We start from the raw sequence: 20,870 nt of genomic DNA, 5'->3' as shown, positions 1-20,870 counted from the left end.
AAATGTCCAGAAACTATATTTATGATTATAATCATTTTTTTTTGCATATTTCCAGGCTATTTCCTAGTTCGTTTTTGGTTTGGTTGGTTTTTTGCTGATAGAAAATCAGCAAAAAAAGGTAATTTTCTTGTAACTTTTCATCAATTTGTTGCTTATTATGGGGTCATTTCTTGTTGAGTTGCTCATTGCCTTCCTTCTATGAATCTTAAAGAAATCAAGCTAATTTACTCAGGTCTCAAGGGGTTAAATTAACAGTCATTTACTCATTGTAAAACACTGTGCCAACAAACAGCAACTTAAATTTGGTTGAAATAAACTCTTAATTCACACAGTTAGATGTGAAAACATGCTTCCTCTATGCACAGGTGCTTGAGCACCCATGTGCACCAGCACACAGTCAGGGTTAACAGAAAGTAATTTCACATTTACTGCCAATGTGTAGACTTTGCTCCGCTTTGTCCAGTCTTGCTGACTAGCAAATCGCAGCACAGGACCAAAAGCACCTTTGGGAGACGAAAATGAACGCAACTTGTTAGTGTGCCTTGGCCTGAGATTTTGCCACAGCTGAACAACAAACTGGACACATTTGTGACACTGAGTAATTTTACTATTTGGGTGGGACTTCCACTGCCCTCAGTGTCTCCAGCAGTGCCCCTTCAGCTGTGGTGAGTGAAAAACAAATCCACTTTATTTAGTGGCTGTGTGGGTCTACCTGTTGATAGTTGTATTTTACCGTGTGCACTTGCTGTGTGTGTAACGACTTTAGGATGCCTCTTTTAAAGTGTCTGGTTTGTTAACAGTCAGGCCTGTTTTAGCCTGCATTGTTACTGTTGTGATCCTATGAGTGTTTTAGAGCAGCGAGGTCTCACAGCATGGGGATGTCTGTGGTGATTTTTGCACTTGGCCTGTGATATACTCAGTAATTTCCAAAGCACTGATTGTACTTTTCAGTGCATTTCATGTTATGCATCATTAATGATAAATCAACTGATTATTTGCCCATGGACAGAGCTGTGTTGTGTGTACATTGCCAGTTTAGCAGCAATGTAATCCTGGGAGAAAATGTACTAGCTGCCACTTCACTCGTTTTGTTTATTTAACAACCTGCTCCTAAAATGAAACTGCAGAGAGTGATGGCCGTCTGGATCACAGTTATATTTTGCTATTAAGAGTAATTTTTGTTTACTTGTTTAAGTTAGTTAATTAGGCTATGCTAGTGCTGTTATGTTAAACTGACATTGGACAGAAAAGTTAAAAGAGAACACAACACATAAGCGAGATTGTTTATTAGGAGCGGATTTCCTCTATGCATGCTGATGCAGAATGACCACTGCTCTACCAAGCATAGTCTTAGAAAGGTTTGTTGATAAAAAACAATTTATCATTTTTTTTTATCATTTCGATGCATTTCCACTGAGTGATGTTCTGCGACTTCTCCTCTGATAACATACCAATTAACACGGCGATGGATGTTCAAAACATTAGAAGCTTTATTTCTATTGCAGCCACCGCACTAACTGTCATTATTTCTAATCCAAGGCCACGTAGGCATGTTATGGAGCCATAATGGAAAGGTGAGCCCCTCATATAAGGCTACATATGAGGGATTTCTGGGAGGTGATAGTCCACGATTCACAGAGTAATGTTGGATGATTCGCTCAACTTTTGAAGAGTTTTGCGATGCAATAACACGTCTTGTAGCAACTCTCTGACTCTTAGTTGTTCGTCATTTGACCTATTAAAGTGAAAAAGTGTTTCTATTGCAGTTTTACAAAATATGGCTTTTTTAAATTGCCTGAAATACCACCTTGTGAGCGTAAAAACTTTTTTGCGATAAATGGGAGCTTTTTCAAAATTGCCTTGTTTCCATCAGGTGTATTTTATATTTGTAATTTTAATATGCACAGCTTGGGGGTGGAAAGGCCTTATAAGTCCAAAATTAAGATCTCCACATACTTCCATGTATGTGGCGGCACAGTGGTTCTCTCTGGATTATCCGGCTTCCTCCCACATTCCAATGACATGCAGGTCAGCTTAATTGGTGACTCTAAATTGCCTGTAGGTGTGACTATGAGCGTGAATGGTTGTCTGTCTTTATGTGTCCTGGCCCTGCGATAGTCTGGTGACCTGTCCAGGGTGTACCCCACCTCATGACCAATGACTGGCTCCAACCCCCCCAAAAGCCTTGCAGTGGTTACGGACAATAAATAAACATACTTCCATCTAGGTCGATCAGACCTTCAATAGAGCATACATGAATCAACACTGGAAAGGCAGGTGATAGTAACCATCACACCTGCCAAGGTGTGAGCACCTTATAATAGTACCAAAATACTTTCATAATAGTAATAAATGGGGCTTTGAGAGGGATCAGGAAAAAGCCTTATTAATTTAGAAATCCCCAGATCTATGAAAACAAAACAAAACCCTGAAAATAAAGCACAGGGCCACGGAGGGGTATCAGGTGAGAACCAGTATGAATCATAGACCCTCACACCAACACCCTCAGCTCTACACACTAAAATTATGTTTTTTCAAAAGGGGTCTGCTGGGTTTGGTGAAAGTGATTTCGGGGCTGTTTCTGGTTAAATATAAAGGTTTATCTTTGCAGGGATCCTTTTTATAACATTCTTGAAAACTTGGATTAATCATCAGAGCTGGTCAGTGACTAAAACAAACACCCTTGTGACATACAACTGAACCCTGAGTGGTTATTCCCACACAGTGGTGTTGACACACTGCAGCTGAGGAGAAATATCTGAGTACCTTCTGCACCTTGTTTGAGGTGCAAGTTCACACACTGTGGTAAGTATGTGTGTGTGCTGTTGACTTACTGACACTTGAACAGGACAGAGGTCAGGACTCTTGTCAGGATATGACCCTCTTCACTCAGTATGTTCACATGATGTTAGGAAAAGTGGAATTATTGCGTTTTTTTCTGTTGCTTGTCTATTAAATTCATGATATTTCCTTAAGAAGATGGTCCCCTTTTGATCAGACTCTTTAGACACAGTGCAATTAGATGTAGACTCACTATGTTCAAATTTGAACCTTTAAACTCGTCACTCAGTGTGTTTACATGATGTTAGAAAAAGTGGAATCATTGTGTTAGTCGGACTAAAATTGGACTTATAAAATACATGTAAACATGTAAGTGTTACTGAAATCGTACTTCTCAAAGTCAGACTAACGCACCTAAATAATGCTGAAGGAGGTCAATTTACTCTTTCATGTGTAGTCCTTGCGCGGACCTGAACTGGCCAAAGTGTTGTGCACATGCTCCATAGTCCCCATTACAGGGCTTTGACCCAGAAGTTGAACAGCATACATTTTTAGAAGAAATCCAGTAAAAAACAAAGTTATTGCAGATAAACAGTTATAATTGGGAAACTGTCTGTATCATAGACTCTATAAATAGTACAGGTTTATTGCAAATAGCTGAAAGGGGGCAGATCTCCACCCGCCATGGAGGGGTGGGACATACTTCCATCAATAAATGGATACTCCGTCGGTGCTTGTATACTGGGACAAATCCAATTAAATGACCAAATGGAGCTATAACTGTAGCTCCACTAACTGTGCATGTAAACACACTGAGTGGTGTAAAACACAAGTAAACCACCACAACAAAACAAAGTCAGTCTCACCTTTGACCCTGTCACTCTTGTAGAGATTGATCTCTCCCTCGGCCTGGGCGGTGTAGGGACGAACCACCACAAAATGTCTCCCAGGGACCGCACTGTACAGCTTCCGTCTGGTGCCTACTGCCTCACCATGACTGCTGGGACTGAAGGAGTGGGGACAAAAACACTACTGGTAAGGACAGGAGGCTGATGCACAATTAGGAAATCTGATTTACATTTAGTGAGTACAGTAACAGAGACACCTGATTCAACAGATCCTACAGGAAAAAGGCAGTTTATGAAGTTTTAGTTTTAGAGTGTTGCTAAGCAATTTTCTTGACATACCTGCCATATTTTTTAAAGTGGCAATAGAATAATTTCACACAAAATATTAAAAATTGTAAATTAAGTTAAAAAAAGAAAAAAGAAATTAACAATACGAGCCTACTCAAATTATCTTTGAAACACACATACACACATATACATACACACACACACACACACACACTGACACACAGCTTCTCTATATTCGTGCATATGGATCTCACACACACACACGTGCGCACACACACAAACCAATTATGCTGAGATATTTAGAGGCCAGCAGGCACGTGTCTTGCTGGAATAAGTGGGGCAGAATATGGGAGGGCTCTGACCTAGAGAGCTGCAGTGGCTGCTGGGTAAGAGACAAGACACTGAAGACCACACAGAGAGCTACCCGCTACTCTGCAGTAGTAGAGAAGAAAAATATATCAAAATACAAAATGATGACGTCAAAACAGGAGGATCAGTATAGCATGAACAGTCACGTCCTCCAGAGAAATTTGGATTCAGTGCTGGTTGTTAAATATGAATGGACCAATGCAGGCTGCATTCACATGTATGTATGTAAAATTTAAAATACAGAAATAGAAAGATCTGCATCACATTGAAGTGATCAATCACTCCCTCATCTATCCACAGTGCTGAAAGGACAGCAGTGGTGCTGGATCATGTGCCTAATATGATAACGTAGCGCCACTTAGTGGTCGACTTTCATAACAGCACTTTGCACAACAGATGGAATGATAAATTGGGAAAACACCTGCCATCAAGGAGCACAAGTATGCAGTTTTTATTCTAACTAAACACAGAAGTTCTTGATTTCACAGTGCTGGTGTCCTTTTTCTTTTACTTTATAATTTAGTCTGATTACAAACCAGCAAGATTAAATAAATGTATGTTGGGGAAGTTACCTTTAAAATATAATAGGTCACAGACTGCTGATTCCCTGTTAAAAATGTAACAGGTTACTTAACTAATTTAATTACTTAATCAAAGTAATGTATCTCATTATATTTGATTACTTTCTGATTCTCTTCTCCTCTGAGAAATGTTTTACACATGGGCTAGCTCGCAATGTAAAGCAACAGACTGAATGTTTTATTCAACATATTGAATTTGAATTTTTTTCATATGTAAACCCTTTGTAATCACCAATATTTTGATCAGTGAATGTAATTCAATTACATATTTTTTCTCAGTAAGTGTAACTGATTACAGTTACATTATTTTTAAATTTGATAACTGCCACTAGTTACATGTAACTGGTTACTCCGTAACACTGCATGTGTCTGAACTATGAAATGACTCAGAAACATCCAGCCGGATGGCTGCACAAACATAAAAATCACTTTTCATATGAAGTGAAGCCTCAGGGACAGCCTGTGAGATCAGGCTGAGACACACTGTCAAATCTGTCTTCAATATCATCTTAAATCAGCTCATCATTTGACCTCTTAAAAGTTTTTAACAAAGAAATGAAAAAAGAAAGGTCAAACTGGTACTTTGCTTTGTGACCAAAAAATATTTGCTTTGCAAAACTGTAAAAAATAAATTACCAAAAATTTTATTTTAAAAAAGTGCATTTTTTAGGCTTTTTTTTTTTTTTTAATTTTTTTGCTAAGTCTTGGGCCATGTCTTTTTATGTTTTTGAAATAAATCAGAGCAATGGGTTAAATGTCTTCAGTCAGTGCATGTACAAACAGGTTGCAAGTTTTATCTGTTCTTGTGCGGGCATCTTGCACACAGTTTGACTAAAGCCAGGAGACAGAGAGCCCGAGACAAAACCACAGCGTAGGAGATTAAAGAGAAAGATGTAAATGGAGTGCAGGAGCGAGGGATTGAGAGAGAAAGAGGGGAAGGAAATGGTTTTTTCAAGTAAGTGGGTCACCTTGTCCTGTAGACTGCGCTCCTCCTCAAACCTTCACAGGCCTTTGGAGAGCTAACCCCATTCAATACCTATTGAGACTGCTCGCACATTTTCCAAGGGAAAGCCATGGACAAAACTGCAATTGTGCACTCTGAGCAGCTAGAAATACTCTTTCTACCACTGAGAGACATGATACAGTAGGATTCAAACACAGCTCTGACTGCTGTGTGTGATGGCTGACATGTTATACAACTGCCGAGTCGGCTACTATGCGGGTCAACCTTTTTTCTACTGCTGCTTTCATGTCTTTGGCATTTAACATTCATTCATTTATCTTCTATTTCCTGTAGTCAAGTTTTCAGAGGCTTAGGAGTTCTGCATTTCAGTGTTAGCATTATGTCTCCTGTTTCACAGTCCAGACAGGCCACTATTAGACCAAACTGGTGGCCAAAAAACATCAAATTAGGAATCAACAGAACACACATCCTGGGACAACCTCAGCTTTCAATGACAGTTTCTGAGTTTCTTTATAATACCATTTACCTGTGTATAGAGAAATGCTCTGTGTGATATTAGACCCATCAAACTGCTGATAGACATTATTGATTACCAATCATTGAACCATCACACAAACATTATGTGACATTTTCCACTCCTGGTAACAGACTGATATTTTGCTGAGTGAATGTCTAATCTAGCAGAAGGCCTGGGCCTTGTTCCCACACAATATGAGGGCCTTAATAAGATCTATTTAAAGAAATCAATTGACAATAGAACCCCAAAAAGGCTATCTATTTTGCAGTTGTGGGCATTACACAACCCTCATGCATCTGCTCTGCTTCTGTTACTGCCTGATATAGCAATACACACACACACTGCCATTAACAGCTGCGGCTCAGGAGGTAGAGCGGGTTGACCACTACTCGTATGGTTGGTACTTCGATCCCCAGCTTCTCCAGTCAACATGTTAAAGTTTCCACTGCATGCGTATGAGTGTTTCAGCAGGTGGCAACTTGTAAAGTAATCTTGGCCATCAGTGTGAGAATGTGTGTGTGAATAAGTGAATGTGACTCATAGTGTGAAAGCAATTTAAGTGTTGGAAGGACTACGTATGAGTGTAGGCTATACAAAGTGCAGGTCCATTCACCAATGTGGGACAGATACGAGATAAACTAAAAAACTAATTATTACAGAAACTTTCTAGCTTTGGATGTTTGGATGAAAACTTTTGTTGTTTCATACCACAAATAATGTATTCATTCGATGTCCGTAACTGCTTATCCTGGTTCAGGGGTTTATGGTTTAAAGCCTATCCCAGCCGTCATTAGGCAAGAGGCGGGGTCACACTGGACAGGTGTCCAGACTATCACAGGGCTGACACACTCAGACATACAACCATTCACACCTACAGTCAGTTTGGAGTCACCAGTTAACCTGCTTATCTTTGGACTGTGGGAGGAGGCTGGAGAGCACACAGAATACCCACAATGACACTGAGAGAACGTGCAAACTCCACACAGAAGTGTGTGAACCCTCTTGCAGAGGCAACAGATCAAACCACTGTACCACCTGGCCAGTAAAAATGTTGTATCATAAAATTACATTAACAGAGAAACTGGAGAAAGTGGTTAAAGTTGAACGGGCACCTGGTCATGCTCTGTGCTGGAAAGGTGTATCCTACCTTTCCCATAGTGCAACTCATTGGCATCTTTTCTTTAGATCCCCCTTCCTGCTCAATCTTTCAAACTTTACCCCCTCAGTTTGTATCCTGCACTCCTCATTACAAATTGTAGCTTTCAAGCTCGAGGTGGTAACTCTGATGACATCACCATGACATCATTAGGGTTAATTTCTCAGACCATATAAAGTGCATATAGAGCATTGACAGAAACTTAAGCAAGAAAACAAAAATAATTCATATTCATATCTCATAAAGGGGTTTTGCCAAAAATGTTTTTGTAATAGTATAAAAATCTGTTGCTTTTTTTGTTTGTTTGTTTATTAGAGCAAGAGAGGAAAGTGTTAAGTTGAAATCAATCAAGAAAAGATGGAAAGGGGTTTGTAAACCTGTGGATAAAGAATTTTCCCCATTGAGATAAAAAAATGAACTACATAGGTCAAATATTTGTTACTTATATCATCATAATAACAGATCATATCTTGAAGGGTAAAATAATGAGTGATATCAGAGTTATTTAAAGCACGATAACCTAAATTAGAGATTACTGATATATGTATTGATATTATATTTATTATTATCATCATGATCGATGCAGAATGCCGATTAACTGTTTGTGTGCTTGTTCACCTGACATATTTTGTACATGTTTTTGTCAAATAAAGCTGTAAAAAAAGGGGCATACAGAACCAGAGGATATACTAAAACTCTTATACTACAACTCAAACACTAAGGTGTATTCAATGTGACCATTTAACTGTGTGAAATTAGTGGCATTCCCTTTAACAACAAACATGACTTTAATGTAATTTTATTTAACATTTCTTGCTACTTTTACATTAAAGTGCTGCTCTGTTTGTGTTGCAAGATGTGCTTTGATTGTGAAAATGTAAAATTAGCAAGGAATTTTCACACCCATGCTGCCACTTTTTGCACAACTCATAAAGGCTTCTTTTCATGCGCAGAGAGTAGTCATCAGCCATCGCTGCTGTGGGACTGTTCTAAATCTGGACTTGTTGGTACAATGATGTGGGAGAAACATTTCCCACGAAGCCACTTCAGATTGAGATGAAACTGAATCCGGCCTACAAGATCAGCACGCACTGGCTGAGATGGTGAAACAGGCAGCCATGTTTTCCCTCATGCTTTTTTTTTTTTTCTTCTTTGGCAATTACCCAGGTGGCTTTGAGGTGCTAATTAGACAGTGTTGATTAATACCAGCTGTGCATAATTTGTGCTATTATTGGATGATCACTGGAGACAAGGAGAGAGGAGGAAGGAGCAAGCGAGAGAGAGAGAGAGAGAGAGAGAGAGAGAGCGAGAGAGCGAGAGCGAGAGAGAGAGAGAGAGAGAGAGAGAAATGGAACAGCAATATCAAAGTGCAGACAAAAATACAGTACGACTTTTTTTACATTGTACAATTTGCCCACTGTGCCGCTGTGATCATGTTATACATGCACAGAGAGGTGTGAGAGAGAAAGAAACTATGATCCTATTCACAATATGGTATTAAATATGAAATCTGTATCTGGATATCTTATCTGGCTCAGAAAAGATGTGTAAATGCATGTACAGTGCACTGCAAACAGAACCCACTGGACCTGGACCTCAGCCAGGCAGGATGATTAACTCAATTTATTACAGCCTCTGGGAACCCAAATAACCCAAAACTTTATTTATATGTAATTTAGGCTCTTAGATGCATAATCAAAAGCATCAAAAAAGATCAAATTTAAAATCTTACCATTTTAGTTTTTTCACAGTTTCCTGAAGCTGTGTTGATTTGGGCATGGTTATCCCCAATCCATATCATCTAATATGGATAAAGCCAAATAAAGCCAATCAAAAACTCAAAGTCAGCTGTCAGCTGATACAAATTTAACATACCAAACTGAAATCCCTCAATGCTCTTTTCATTAGGTTGTGTTTGGAAATAATCCCTCTGAGTGCCAGAGCGCACTCTGGCACAAAGTGGACCATTGGTAAACTCGGATTGCTGTTGGAATGAACTGTTTGATTATCCAGAGCAGTACACTCTGGGAGTGTCAGAGCAACTCTGGGCACTCTGTGTGGAAAGAAGCAGCAAAGTAACGATAAAAACAGCAGAGGCAGGGGGGAAGAGGGTTGTACCTCCAAGTTCCACACAGTCAGGCTCTCCCTGTGTGAGCTGGCTCCACAAACCCTGAGGCCTGGCTCAGCGGTAACAGTGAACACAGAGGTGTTCAACATCTGTCTCTGTTAACTCAGGCTACATTTACTTTCCCTCTTACTTCAAGTAATAATACTTCATTACAGTACTAAAGTATTTTTGGGAGTGTCTGTACCAGTGTTAATTTCATTGAAAAAAATTATGATAAAAATTATTTGTCAAGGACTATTTCTTCCATAACCAAAATGAGACGATGTCGAGCTAAAAGTAGATCTTGGTAACGAAAACTAAGATGGACTCTGCTTCATTTTCGTTGACGAGATGGGACGAGACAAAAATGTCAGTGGTGTACTATTGGCACTCAAAATGAGAGGATAGGAGAGAAGAATAGAACGGCCAATAACGGCCTGGCGTGCAATTATTTTCTAATGCCATTTGAGCAGCAGTATGAGACTGGAGCGCCGACTGACTGTATGCTCCCGTAAATAGTCTGCACAAGGATGTTTCTTGGACGACCTGAAAAACAATGGAGCAGCGTCAGCTGTTGTTACAAGTTGTGGCTGTAGCTCAAATAATTAGTTGTATGTGTGTGTGACTGTGGATGGTGGAGTTGTTGATGGATTTGTTTGTTCATGGCCGCAGTGGCTGTTAGCAGCTAACGTTTGCGCCACTTATTAGCCGGTGAACGACAGCGGAGCAAGTAGCTGCCGGGCCGGCACCACACACTCCTCACAGCAGTTCCCTGCAGGACTCCCCTCAGATGGGGACTGTCTAGAGACCACAAATAAAGATTTCGAGCATTTCAAATGACATTTTAAACCAATTTTTCAAAATGAATTTTTGATACAACTTGTCACCTTGATTCTGATTTCTAGGACCTGGATTAGTCTCATTGTATTAGTTAAAACAATAGTGTTTTCAGCTGCAAGCGTTGATTAACAATTTTTTTTTTATGGTGAAAAATGGAATCGCTGCCAGTCTTTGATCATCTCCAGACCTGTCGATCAATGTGAGAAACTGTGCCATGATGTATATTTCAGGCTTCATGACAATGTATGTTGCAGCTCTGTGACAGCAGTGTTTAGACAGCACCGGTCTGTCCTGACACTGGACACATCTCATCTCTCACCACATTTAGCTGGGAAGCTGTTGCCATGACACCCTGGGGCTGACTGACAGCTGTCACTGCACGCATGTTTGTGTGTATAAGTATGTATGTGTGTGTGTCTGTGTGTGTATTAGCAAGTGTGGGCTTATGTGCATGTGTTTTGCCTTCTAACAAATGACATGTCAAGTGGGAGCAAGGGGATGCCACAGAGACGTTGTCATGTGTGTGTGGGTTGAGGTTGGATGAGGGGGGATGGGATTATGGGTATAGGAGAGAAATGAGCGAGCCAGAGCAGCAGCAGGAGGAGAATGTGCTGGAATGAGGGCTTTAAAGGGCAGCTGGGTGGGAATGAAGCCTGGAAGAGCTAAAGTTCAAACTTATTGCACACGGAACACATCCATGCCATCTTAGCTCTCTTACAGTGTTCTGTTTCATTCCAGTCATTTCCACTCGAATGTCACATGAGAAACATTTATTAAATATAAATAATATTTAACCTCTGAAAACCTGGAGCAACATCACTCTTCTTGTGCTACTTTTGGACACCTTTTACAAGTATTTAAATGTTTGACTCCCTAAGCACATTTGTGTTGTTTCTTTAATAAACATGGGGGAAAAGGCAGTGAGAGACTTGATGATAAATGTTTGAAGGACTGCAAAAAATAATTTAGATTAGATTTAGAAAATTATTTCATATTGAAAAAGCTAAAAAATCTAGAAAAAACTATATGATTAATGATGATTACATATTCAAAATTATGTTACACAGTTATTATGATTTTAAGCTCTTTTTCAAGGTCATCATCATTATTATATATTTTTTTTATAACTTTCTTTTTCTTTTTTTCCTTTTTTTATCTTCTTGTACTTTTTTTCTTTACTTTGCCTTCTCCCCATGTTTTGAAAAGAAATCAAGACAATTTGTTCAGGTCTCAAATGGTTAAACAACAAGTCTTGCTTTTGATCATGAACGTGTAATGTGTAAAAATGAGGGCAGTTATCCATCGACCGTGCCTCAGGAGCTGAGCACACAGAAATAGGTCTCGGTGAAAGTCCTAACTGAACGTCCTCTATGAAGGCATTACGTCTGTATGCAGTGTCTGCTCTACACTGTGCAACACAATTTGTAAACGGGATACTGATTTCCAACCAGCTTTGCATCAAAACAATGTGGCTAGTAAGTGGAGATAAGCTGTGGTAAACTCCCCTCCATCTGACCAGTGCCTGGATCTCCTACTCCCCCTTCTAGTCAAACAATCATCTGCCGGATGATGTAAACTGATGCAAAAGACGTCATCTGAAGGAGTTTTTCTGGCTCTGGGGCTTTTGCTTGAACTACAGGCTGTACTTCCATATTGCCCAGCACCCACCACCACGGACACAAAGAGTATAGAAACTGAACAAGAAACAGACCTGCCTCTCTCTCTCTCTCTCTCTCTCTCTCTCTCCCAAAATTCAATTAAATGGAAAAACTTGGCAGTACTGATTGTACAAAAATAAAGATTCTGTTGCTATACTGCATATATCTCACCTAAAACGTTTTTAGAAACACATTTTGATTTGTCAACAGGAAGTGAGCGACATACTACTTCTACTAGTACATACTACTACTTGAAAATAAAAAAAAACATAACATAAAATAAAAGTTGACCAGACAGTAAAACTAAGCAGCGCAGATCAAATATAAACCAAGAATATGTCTTTTTCTCACCGTTTTCACAAAACACCTTCTCATAGGAGATTGTTTCTTGCCGGCCGGCTGCCATTGTTTCACATGACAAGCTTGCATTACATCACCCACCAGTAGGAGCACTTATTGGCCTCCTGTGGCGCAGTGCATTCTTGTAGTTTAAGGTTTTTACCTCTTGAGCAAAAGCGTCATTTTTTTTTCTTTGGTCATTTAAGACCAGTTTCAAAAGTATCCGCATCGCTCCACTGCATTGCTGACCTAGTTTAATTAAAAGCCATCTTTCCAACAATGAAAAACTTAAGAATCAGGCTGCAATAATATTTAGTGTTGATATATCCTGTGAAAAGGCCAAAACTTAAGTATCTGGTGGTCTAAATGTTATATAAATATAGTTACTCTTTTTTAAGAATATGTGTTATAAAATAGCTACTCACTGCAGTGTTAACAAAGGAAGTAATAGTGCATATGTTGAGGACTATTTTCAGCAATGGATTAATCCACATTTGGTGTGTATTTGTGTCAGCAGGATGGTGAGTGCGAATTGAGTCCAAATAAACTACAGTGTGTGTGTTGATGGCAATGAAGGAACATGTCTCCCAGTACAACAGAGTTGATAACTGATGTGTTTTATAGTTTGTGGACAACTGTGAAGCTCTACAGCAGAGGCTATCGATACATCAAATACTTAATAGTAAGGTCAGCTCACCCTTGGTTTTGGTTTACTTATGGAATTTTATAAGTGTTAGTATGTACTAATTATTTGCTTTGATGATATAAATGTGACCCAGGGGAACTCATTAAAGGGTCACTAACTCCCTGCTTTCTCCAATGAGGCCAGGAGGAGCTGTGCACAGCAGGGCTGCCAGCGTCCCGGATAACTAACCCTGACAGACAAAAGGCAGAAAGGTCATCAGGTCACAGATCTACATCTGTAGCAACTTTTGCAGTTATTACCCATAAGTTCTCCCTCTTTGTTTATTTAAAGAAAAAAAAGTTGCTGAGGTCACGTGAGCTCTAACTTTGAGAGTCTTTCGGGTCATAAGTGAGTCATCTAATGACTGAAAGTCTGAGCTTGTGTGACCTTAACAACTTTCTAAGGGTTCTCATCCAATTCTATTTGTTATAGTGTACCGCGCCCCTGGCCCATACTCTGAATTTCTATCTGAATTCTCTGGGCTTATATCAAGTTTAGTGCTTAAATCAGACAACATTATTATCGTAGGGGATTTTAACATTCACATGGATGTTAATATTGATAGTCTGATTTCTCCACGCTTTTGGATTCCATTGGCTTCAGTCAGTGTGTATATAAACCCACCCACCACTACAATCACACCCTCGATCTAGTCCTCGCATACGGCATCGATATTGCAGATTTATTAGTCTTTCCTGAGATTCTATCCTGAGATAACTTTAAATTTTTTTATTACTCGTCTACAAGCCTCTCAGCAAGAGTTATTATTCTAGATGTCTATCTGATTCAGCAGTGGCTAAATTTAAGAAACTGATTCCTTCTGCTTTGACATCATTACCATGTCTTACAGCGAATGGGAATACTCTTACTAACTTAGGTCATTCTCAAATTGACTGTCTCGTCGATAATGCTACTGGCTCACTGTGATCAGCTCTCGACTCTGTTGCACCTTTCAAGAAGAAAATAATGAAACAAAGAAAATTAGCTCCATGGTTTAAACTCCAGATCCGCAAATTGAAACAAATATCTCGAAAATTTGAAAGACATTGGCATTCAACCAACCTGGAAGAGTCCCGTTCAGTCTGGCTGGATAGTCTTAAAATGTATAAGAAGGCCCTCCGCCATGCCAGGGCAAACTATTACTCATCATTAACTGAGGAAAACAAAAACAATCCCAGGTTTCTTTTCAACACTGTAGCCAGGCTGACTCAGAGTCACAGCTCCATAGAGCCTTGTATTCCCCCGGCCCGAAGCAGTGATGACTTTATAAGTTTCTGTCATGATAAAATTATAACTATTCGAGATAAAATCCATCACCTCTTGCCCTTACCTGACGTAACCCCGGACACAGGTAGCCTGGATATGGCAGCAAGGCCTGAAATTTATTTGGACCGTTTCTCCCCCATTGATCTTCATCGACTCTACACTTTGATTTCTGCAACTAAGCCATCAACATGGCTGCTAGACCCCATCCCAACTAGGCCAATTAAGGAAGCTTTATCCTTATTAGACAACTCTTTATTAGATATAATCAATGTGTCTTTATTAACGGGCTATGTACCTCAGTCCTTTAAAGTAGCTGTCATTAAACTTCTTCTAAAGAAGCCCACTCTCAATCCTGAGATTTTAGCTAACTATAGACCGATATCTAATCTCCCCTTTATTTCTAAAATCCTTGAGAGAGTGGTTGCTCATCAAGTCTGTGACTTTCTCCAAGATAATAGTTTATTCGAGGACTTTCAGTCAGGCTTCAGAGTTCATCATTGTACAGAAACGGCACTAGCAAAAATTAGATCTCTCTATTAGATTTCAGTGCCAAATTTGACACCATTGACCATCAGATCTTACTGCACAGACTGGAACGCTAAATTGGCCTTAAAAGAATGGCACTAGCCTGGTTTAAGTCATACTTATCAGTTCATTCCCAATTTGTTTACATCAATGATCAATCCTCCACGCATATTAAGGTCTGCTTCAGAGTACCACAGTGTTCTGTGCTTAGACCAATCCTTTTTACTTTATATATGCTTCCTCTAGGCAACATAATTTGAAAACACTCTATAAATTTCCATTGTTATGCTGATGATACACAATTATATCTATCTATGAAACCAGATGAAACTGATCAGCTATCTAGACTTCAAACATGTCTTAAGGATGTAAAAGCCTGGATGAACCATAATTTCCTGATGTTGAATTCAGACAAAACTGAAGTTATTGTTATTGGCCCCAAACACCTCAGAAGCTCCTTTTCCAACAATGTAATTTCTCTAGATGGCATTACCTTAGCCTCTAGCTCAACTGTAAGAAATCTCAGAGTTTTATTTGATCAAGATTTATCTTTTGCCTCCCATATAAAACAAACTTCAAGGACTGCTTTCTTTCACTTGCGTAACATCGCAAAAATTAGACATATCCTGTCTCAAACAGATGCTGAATGCTAGTACATGCATTTGTCACCTCTAGGCTGGATTACTGTAACTCCCTATTATTTGGTTGCCCCAACAAATCTCTTAGGTCTCTCCAACTGGTGCAGAACGCTGCTGCTCGTGTTCTAACGGGAGGCAAGAAAAGGGATCATATTTCTCCTGTTTTAGCTTCTCTGCACTGGCTCCCTGTAAAATCCAGGATTGATTTTAAAATCCTCCTCCTTACTTACAAAACTCTGAATGGTCAGGCTCTATCCTATCTGTCACAGCTCATAGTTCCTTACCAACCCTCAAGATCTCTGCGCTCTGAAAATGCAGGGTTACTTGTGGTTCCCAAAGTTTCCAAAAGTAGGATAGGAACCAGAGCCTTCAGCTACCACGCTCCTCTCCTATGGAACCAACTTCCATTTTCGGTCAGGGAGGCAGACACCGTGTCAACTTTAAAGGGTAGACCTAAGACCTTCCTCTTTGATAAAGCTTATAATTAGGGCTGGCTCAGGTTGCCTGGACCAGCCCATAGTTAGGCTGACATAGGTTTAACCTGCCGGGGGACTTCCTTTGATACGCTGAGCTTCTTTTCCTTCTCTCAATGCCGCCATCGGAAAATCATGCATGTCTGTTGTTGTCTGTCTATTGCATTACGCTTACTGCTAAGCTTAGCCTTATATCTGTGACAGCTGTTTGCAAGCTTAACTTAGCCTCAGTAGTTTAGCTTAGCCTTACATCTGTGATAGCCATGTGGTACTGTCACTACCTGGGGCTCGCGATTACAGAGCCTGGGTCTGTTGAACTGCACTACGCTAATCCTGTTGCCTCTCGGGAGCATTCCTGCTCCCTTGTTTCCTAGTTTTCTTGGATCCTGGCCGTGCTGTGGCTGTACTGATACTGTGCCCCCCGCTCGCCCTGATCGTGGTCTGGTCCTGGTTGCGCCGATGCTATGATCTTGCCTTTGGACACCTCCCTATCAGCATATGCATGAGACTGTTATCATCTCCCTCAACATCATCATACAGTGCAATTAATAATTTCACACCTATCATTATTGTAATATGACATACATCTGTTTCTATTATTGCCGTGCCTCTCTCACCCTCTCTCAACCTCTCCTCCCCTCTCTCTTTCTCTTTCCTTTTTTGCCATAATTGTATTTCATTTGTTATTTACGACATCTATTGCACGTCTGTCCGTCCTGGAAGAGGGATCCCTCATCATCCTCTACCGCTCTTCCTGAGGTTTCTTCCTTTTTTTTTCCCGTTCAGGGGTTCTTGTGGGGGAGTTTTTCCTTGGGTGATGTGAGGGTCTAAGGGCAGAGGGATGTCATACACTGTAAAGCCCTCTGAGGCAAACCATGTTTTGTGATAATGGGCTCTATAAATAAAATTGACTTGACTTGACTTGACATCTTCAAAATACTCAAGCAAATCCAGCTGCCTACAATATAACAGAAGTTTTTGAATTGTTGTCTTCTCAGCAGTAGATTCAATTTACTGCATATTCCTGTTGCAAACTACACTGCTGCACTTGCTTATGGTATAGAATAGAATAGAATAAAATAGAATAGAATAAATGGTTTTCAGTTGTGTGTATGAATGGTTTTCAGTTGTGTGTGTGAATGGTTTTTAGTTGTGTGCGTGTATGGTTTTCAGTTGTGTGTATGATTGGTTTTCAGTTGTGTGTGGGTATAATAACTTCAGTTGTTTGTGTAAGAGCATTTTCCTTGTGTTTGTGAAAGCATTTCAGTTGTGTGTGTGTGAATGATATTGGTTTCATATGTGAATCTGAGAGGTAATTCTGAATAATGTCCCACACGGCCCTTCATAGAAAATACAGGAATTGTCATTCACTGCTACAGATGACACATTTTCCATCAATGCATCATGGACACATTGACCAGCTGATCACCACCTAAATGTCCACAAATGCCTGTAAGGATTTAGTGAAGTGTGACTCTACTGAAGCTGTAGGCTACAGCATCATCCCAGCTTATTCTACCAAACAGCTGCAAAGTGGATGTAAGGCTCTCAGAAGCTCCTCAGACTCAAGAGAGGAAAAATGCAGAGGCACATTCCACTCAACAAGATTCTGTGCTGAACTGCTGTCATTTCATACACACAGCTCCTCTGTCGACGATCACACTCACTTTCTCTCTACTAGCCAGTTTTTTAGTGAAATATGTCAGAAGACATGATAGTGATGTTCACGTTACTGCTGAAGCAAGGCAACTGTCCTCCCCCGTCTCTCTGGCCTTTCTTTCATCTCATCCCTCACTTGTCTTCCTGCAACTCTGTCCCCTCCACCCTCGCTTTAAACCCCTCATTCTGTGCTTTTCTTCTCTCTTCTTCACGGGCCTGCTCCTCCTCCTTTCTTTGCTCTTCATCCTGTGTTAATTCTACCACTTTGTCTGCCCATGTTTTAGACAATGTATAGTTCTGCTTTCCTCTCCCCTCCCATTCTCTTCTCAACATTGGACAGAGGCAGAGATACATAGTGTGGGTAGTGTTGGTGCAGCATAGCGCTTCCAAATGTGTCCATCTGCCAAGGAGGAGGAGAAGGAGGGGGAGGAAGAGGAGGAGGAGGTAGAGGAAGAGGCCAGAGAGCATGTGTCTTAATCGGGATTGACAGTTACATTGCTCCGAGATAAACGCTGGTCACACTTTAATCCTCTGCTGATCACATGCTCTCACACACACCACAGACAGAGCACAGAGACACACAGATGTACAAGGTGAAGAATCTGAGTGAACCCAGTCAGGTGGAGGGTGACTCACATGCACGCACGCACGCACGCACGCACGCTGGAATCAGCATTCTTAAAGCAGCTATATGATGCATACATACTGCGTACATACAAACTCACACACATGCAAAGTGTCTGTAGGCAACCATAGCAACGGTTGCCATAGCTACTGTGGGAAGCCAGAGTCCTTTTGATGGCATGTTTCCCAAAGGAACCAGTCATACATCATCCCGTATGGGGGGTGGTGGGGTAGGACATGCACTGTCTGTACAGTCAACAGAAATAAGCTGTGAGGAGATGCACACTAGGAGAGCTTAACACAAGGATTTCTAGCTGAAAGGGTAAGTTCACCCAGCGCTCATCATGAAGAGCGTTTCAGTTTTTATTTGTCCAAGTTTTAAGATATCTGTCTCTGGGATCCCTCCTCCAGCACAATTCAACACAGGGGAACATAATTCAGTGCATGGATGTTACAGAGTTTAAAACCACACCAGCAGCTTTGTGAGGCCCAACTTCAGCCAGCAACGCTTTAAGCTAAGAGCTAAAGTCAACATGCTACCATGCTCACATTGAAAATGTTGAGATACTCAAAATGAGACACGCACATCCCTTTGTGGTTGCTGGATCCAAGATGAACAAAGGTTAATATAATGAGATTTAGCAGAAATCTTGGGTGGTATAACAGCATTACTGTATACCAGGGAAATCCCAAAAGTGCGCTCCTCTTTCTATTTAACCAACACATTCTCATCCCAACTTGTCACATGGTGCCACTCTGTCAGTGATGTTAACAGATGCACATGGTGGGATGAAGCAGGTCCTTATGTTTACACAACAGCACGGACCATCACAATGATTGGAATTAGGAAACAAAGTCACGGATGGTAAGTTTTAGCTAAAAGAGGCACGTGGTAAGATGAAGGAAAAAAACACACACATTCACACGGGAAGTGAACTCCGTACTCCTGCACAAAAATCAGTTGTTTGTGGGACCCATCTACCTCCCTTCCCACTCACCCACCCACCCTATAAATGCAATCATGCTCTGTTGGTACCAACAGTGTTATTACCTGAAGCTGTTCTTCAGTGTTTCATGCGCACACGACCTGTTCGGTCCAGGCACATTTTCAAGTGATGTCGCCCGTGCACATTGCATGTGGAAGCACCTGGTGCATACAATAACAATGCTACCGGCTCTGTGCAACTGCGCTCTCATCTGATGCATATACATATACTGTATAGCCTAGCCCGTGAAATTACAGGAAGCCTGTTCATCATGTTCACCATCTTAGTCTAGCATCTTAACATGCTAAAATGTACTAATTAGCACAAAACAAAGTACAACTGCGACTGATAGGAGTGTCATTAGTTTTGCAGGTTTTAATTTATTAACAAGAATATTGAGTCTGTTTTCCAAATGGCAAAACACCAACTAAAACCTGCTAACATCTTGCTTTTAAAATGAGAAGGTTACTCCTAATTTCCACCAGATCCGTGTGCAGTCCGGCTCCGCGGCAGACGGAGCAAATAGATTACACTCTAGTCTATGTGTTAATTTCCACTGGCTCTGCTGCCTTGCAGATCGACTCCGTCCCAGCTCCGGTGGCTGGAGGCCTGCAGATCAGATATGCAAGCCTCCTATTTTTGCCGTAGGCCGGTTCACTTCGCAGAAATTCAGCCGGATTTAACACAGAGCAGACAGGAAATCGGACAGTGATAAAACATTTAAATATCCGGTTAATTTTCAGAATAAAACACTCCGTGTTTACATCTGATTGTATCTCACTTAACTATATCAATAAAACGTCAAAATGAGTGGATCCAGGCCAGGTTTTCGGAGGTCATTACCAGCAACACGGATAAAAGAAGTTAATTATGGAAGTTGAAAACCACAAAATTATTTATGACAGTGTAATGGAGGAATATATCTATTGGGAGTAAATCAAGATCACGATAATTAATCCACGGAATGAATGGAGTTATTTTTTTTCTTCTGTACTGATACAATGCACGTGATTCTGTAATTACAGCGAGAACTCCTCGGTCTTGCCACTCCAGCTGATTCGGCGGTGCTGCACCGGAAAACACAACCGGTGGGGACTGAGGGACGATGGAGCAAAATTGCAGCGGAGATGTAATGCAACGCACATGCAACTGGTATAAATCTGGGGTTAGAATTGGCCTTCACTCCTGGGATCAATTACTCTGCAGTAGTCACAGTAATATATCAGTTATGGCTCGGATTAGATTCTATGGCAACACAACATCCGGGGGGACGCACTAATTTGGCCTTTTGGTTGGTGTGATGCAATGTTGGCCAACACAAAAATGCATCTGTCTTCATCCAAGTAGCACTCAAAAATATCATCTGTCTGAGCAACGCTCAAACATTGTTCCAGATGAGCACCGAGTTTAAAAAAAAGTGACCAAATAAGTAAGAGAGATATAAAAAGAAGTAATCATCAGTAAACAAACACAAACACACACACACACACACACACACACACACACACACACACACACACACACAGAAAGACATATTCGTCTATTGCCTATTTTAAATGCATGCAC

General features: G+C 40.6%; 1 protein-coding gene across 1 annotated transcript in view; it reads right to left on the bottom strand.

The window, feature by feature from the left end:
- LOC121942216 (SH3 and multiple ankyrin repeat domains protein 1-like) overlaps positions 1 to 20,870 on the bottom strand; it is a 255,555-nt gene that overhangs the window by 33,099 nt on the left and 201,586 nt on the right. The window contains exon 13 of the mRNA XM_042485361.1: positions 3,648 to 3,787. Within this exon, the coding sequence (XP_042341295.1) occupies positions 3,648 to 3,787 (140 nt within the window). The remainder of the gene's footprint in view (positions 1 to 3,647; positions 3,788 to 20,870) is intronic.

Source organism: Plectropomus leopardus, chromosome 1 (assembly GCF_008729295.1).
Source record: "Plectropomus leopardus isolate mb chromosome 1, YSFRI_Pleo_2.0, whole genome shotgun sequence".
Classification (NCBI taxonomy): domain Eukaryota; kingdom Metazoa; phylum Chordata; class Actinopteri; order Perciformes; family Serranidae; genus Plectropomus; species Plectropomus leopardus.
This window is presented reverse-complemented; position numbering and strand designations above follow the sequence as displayed.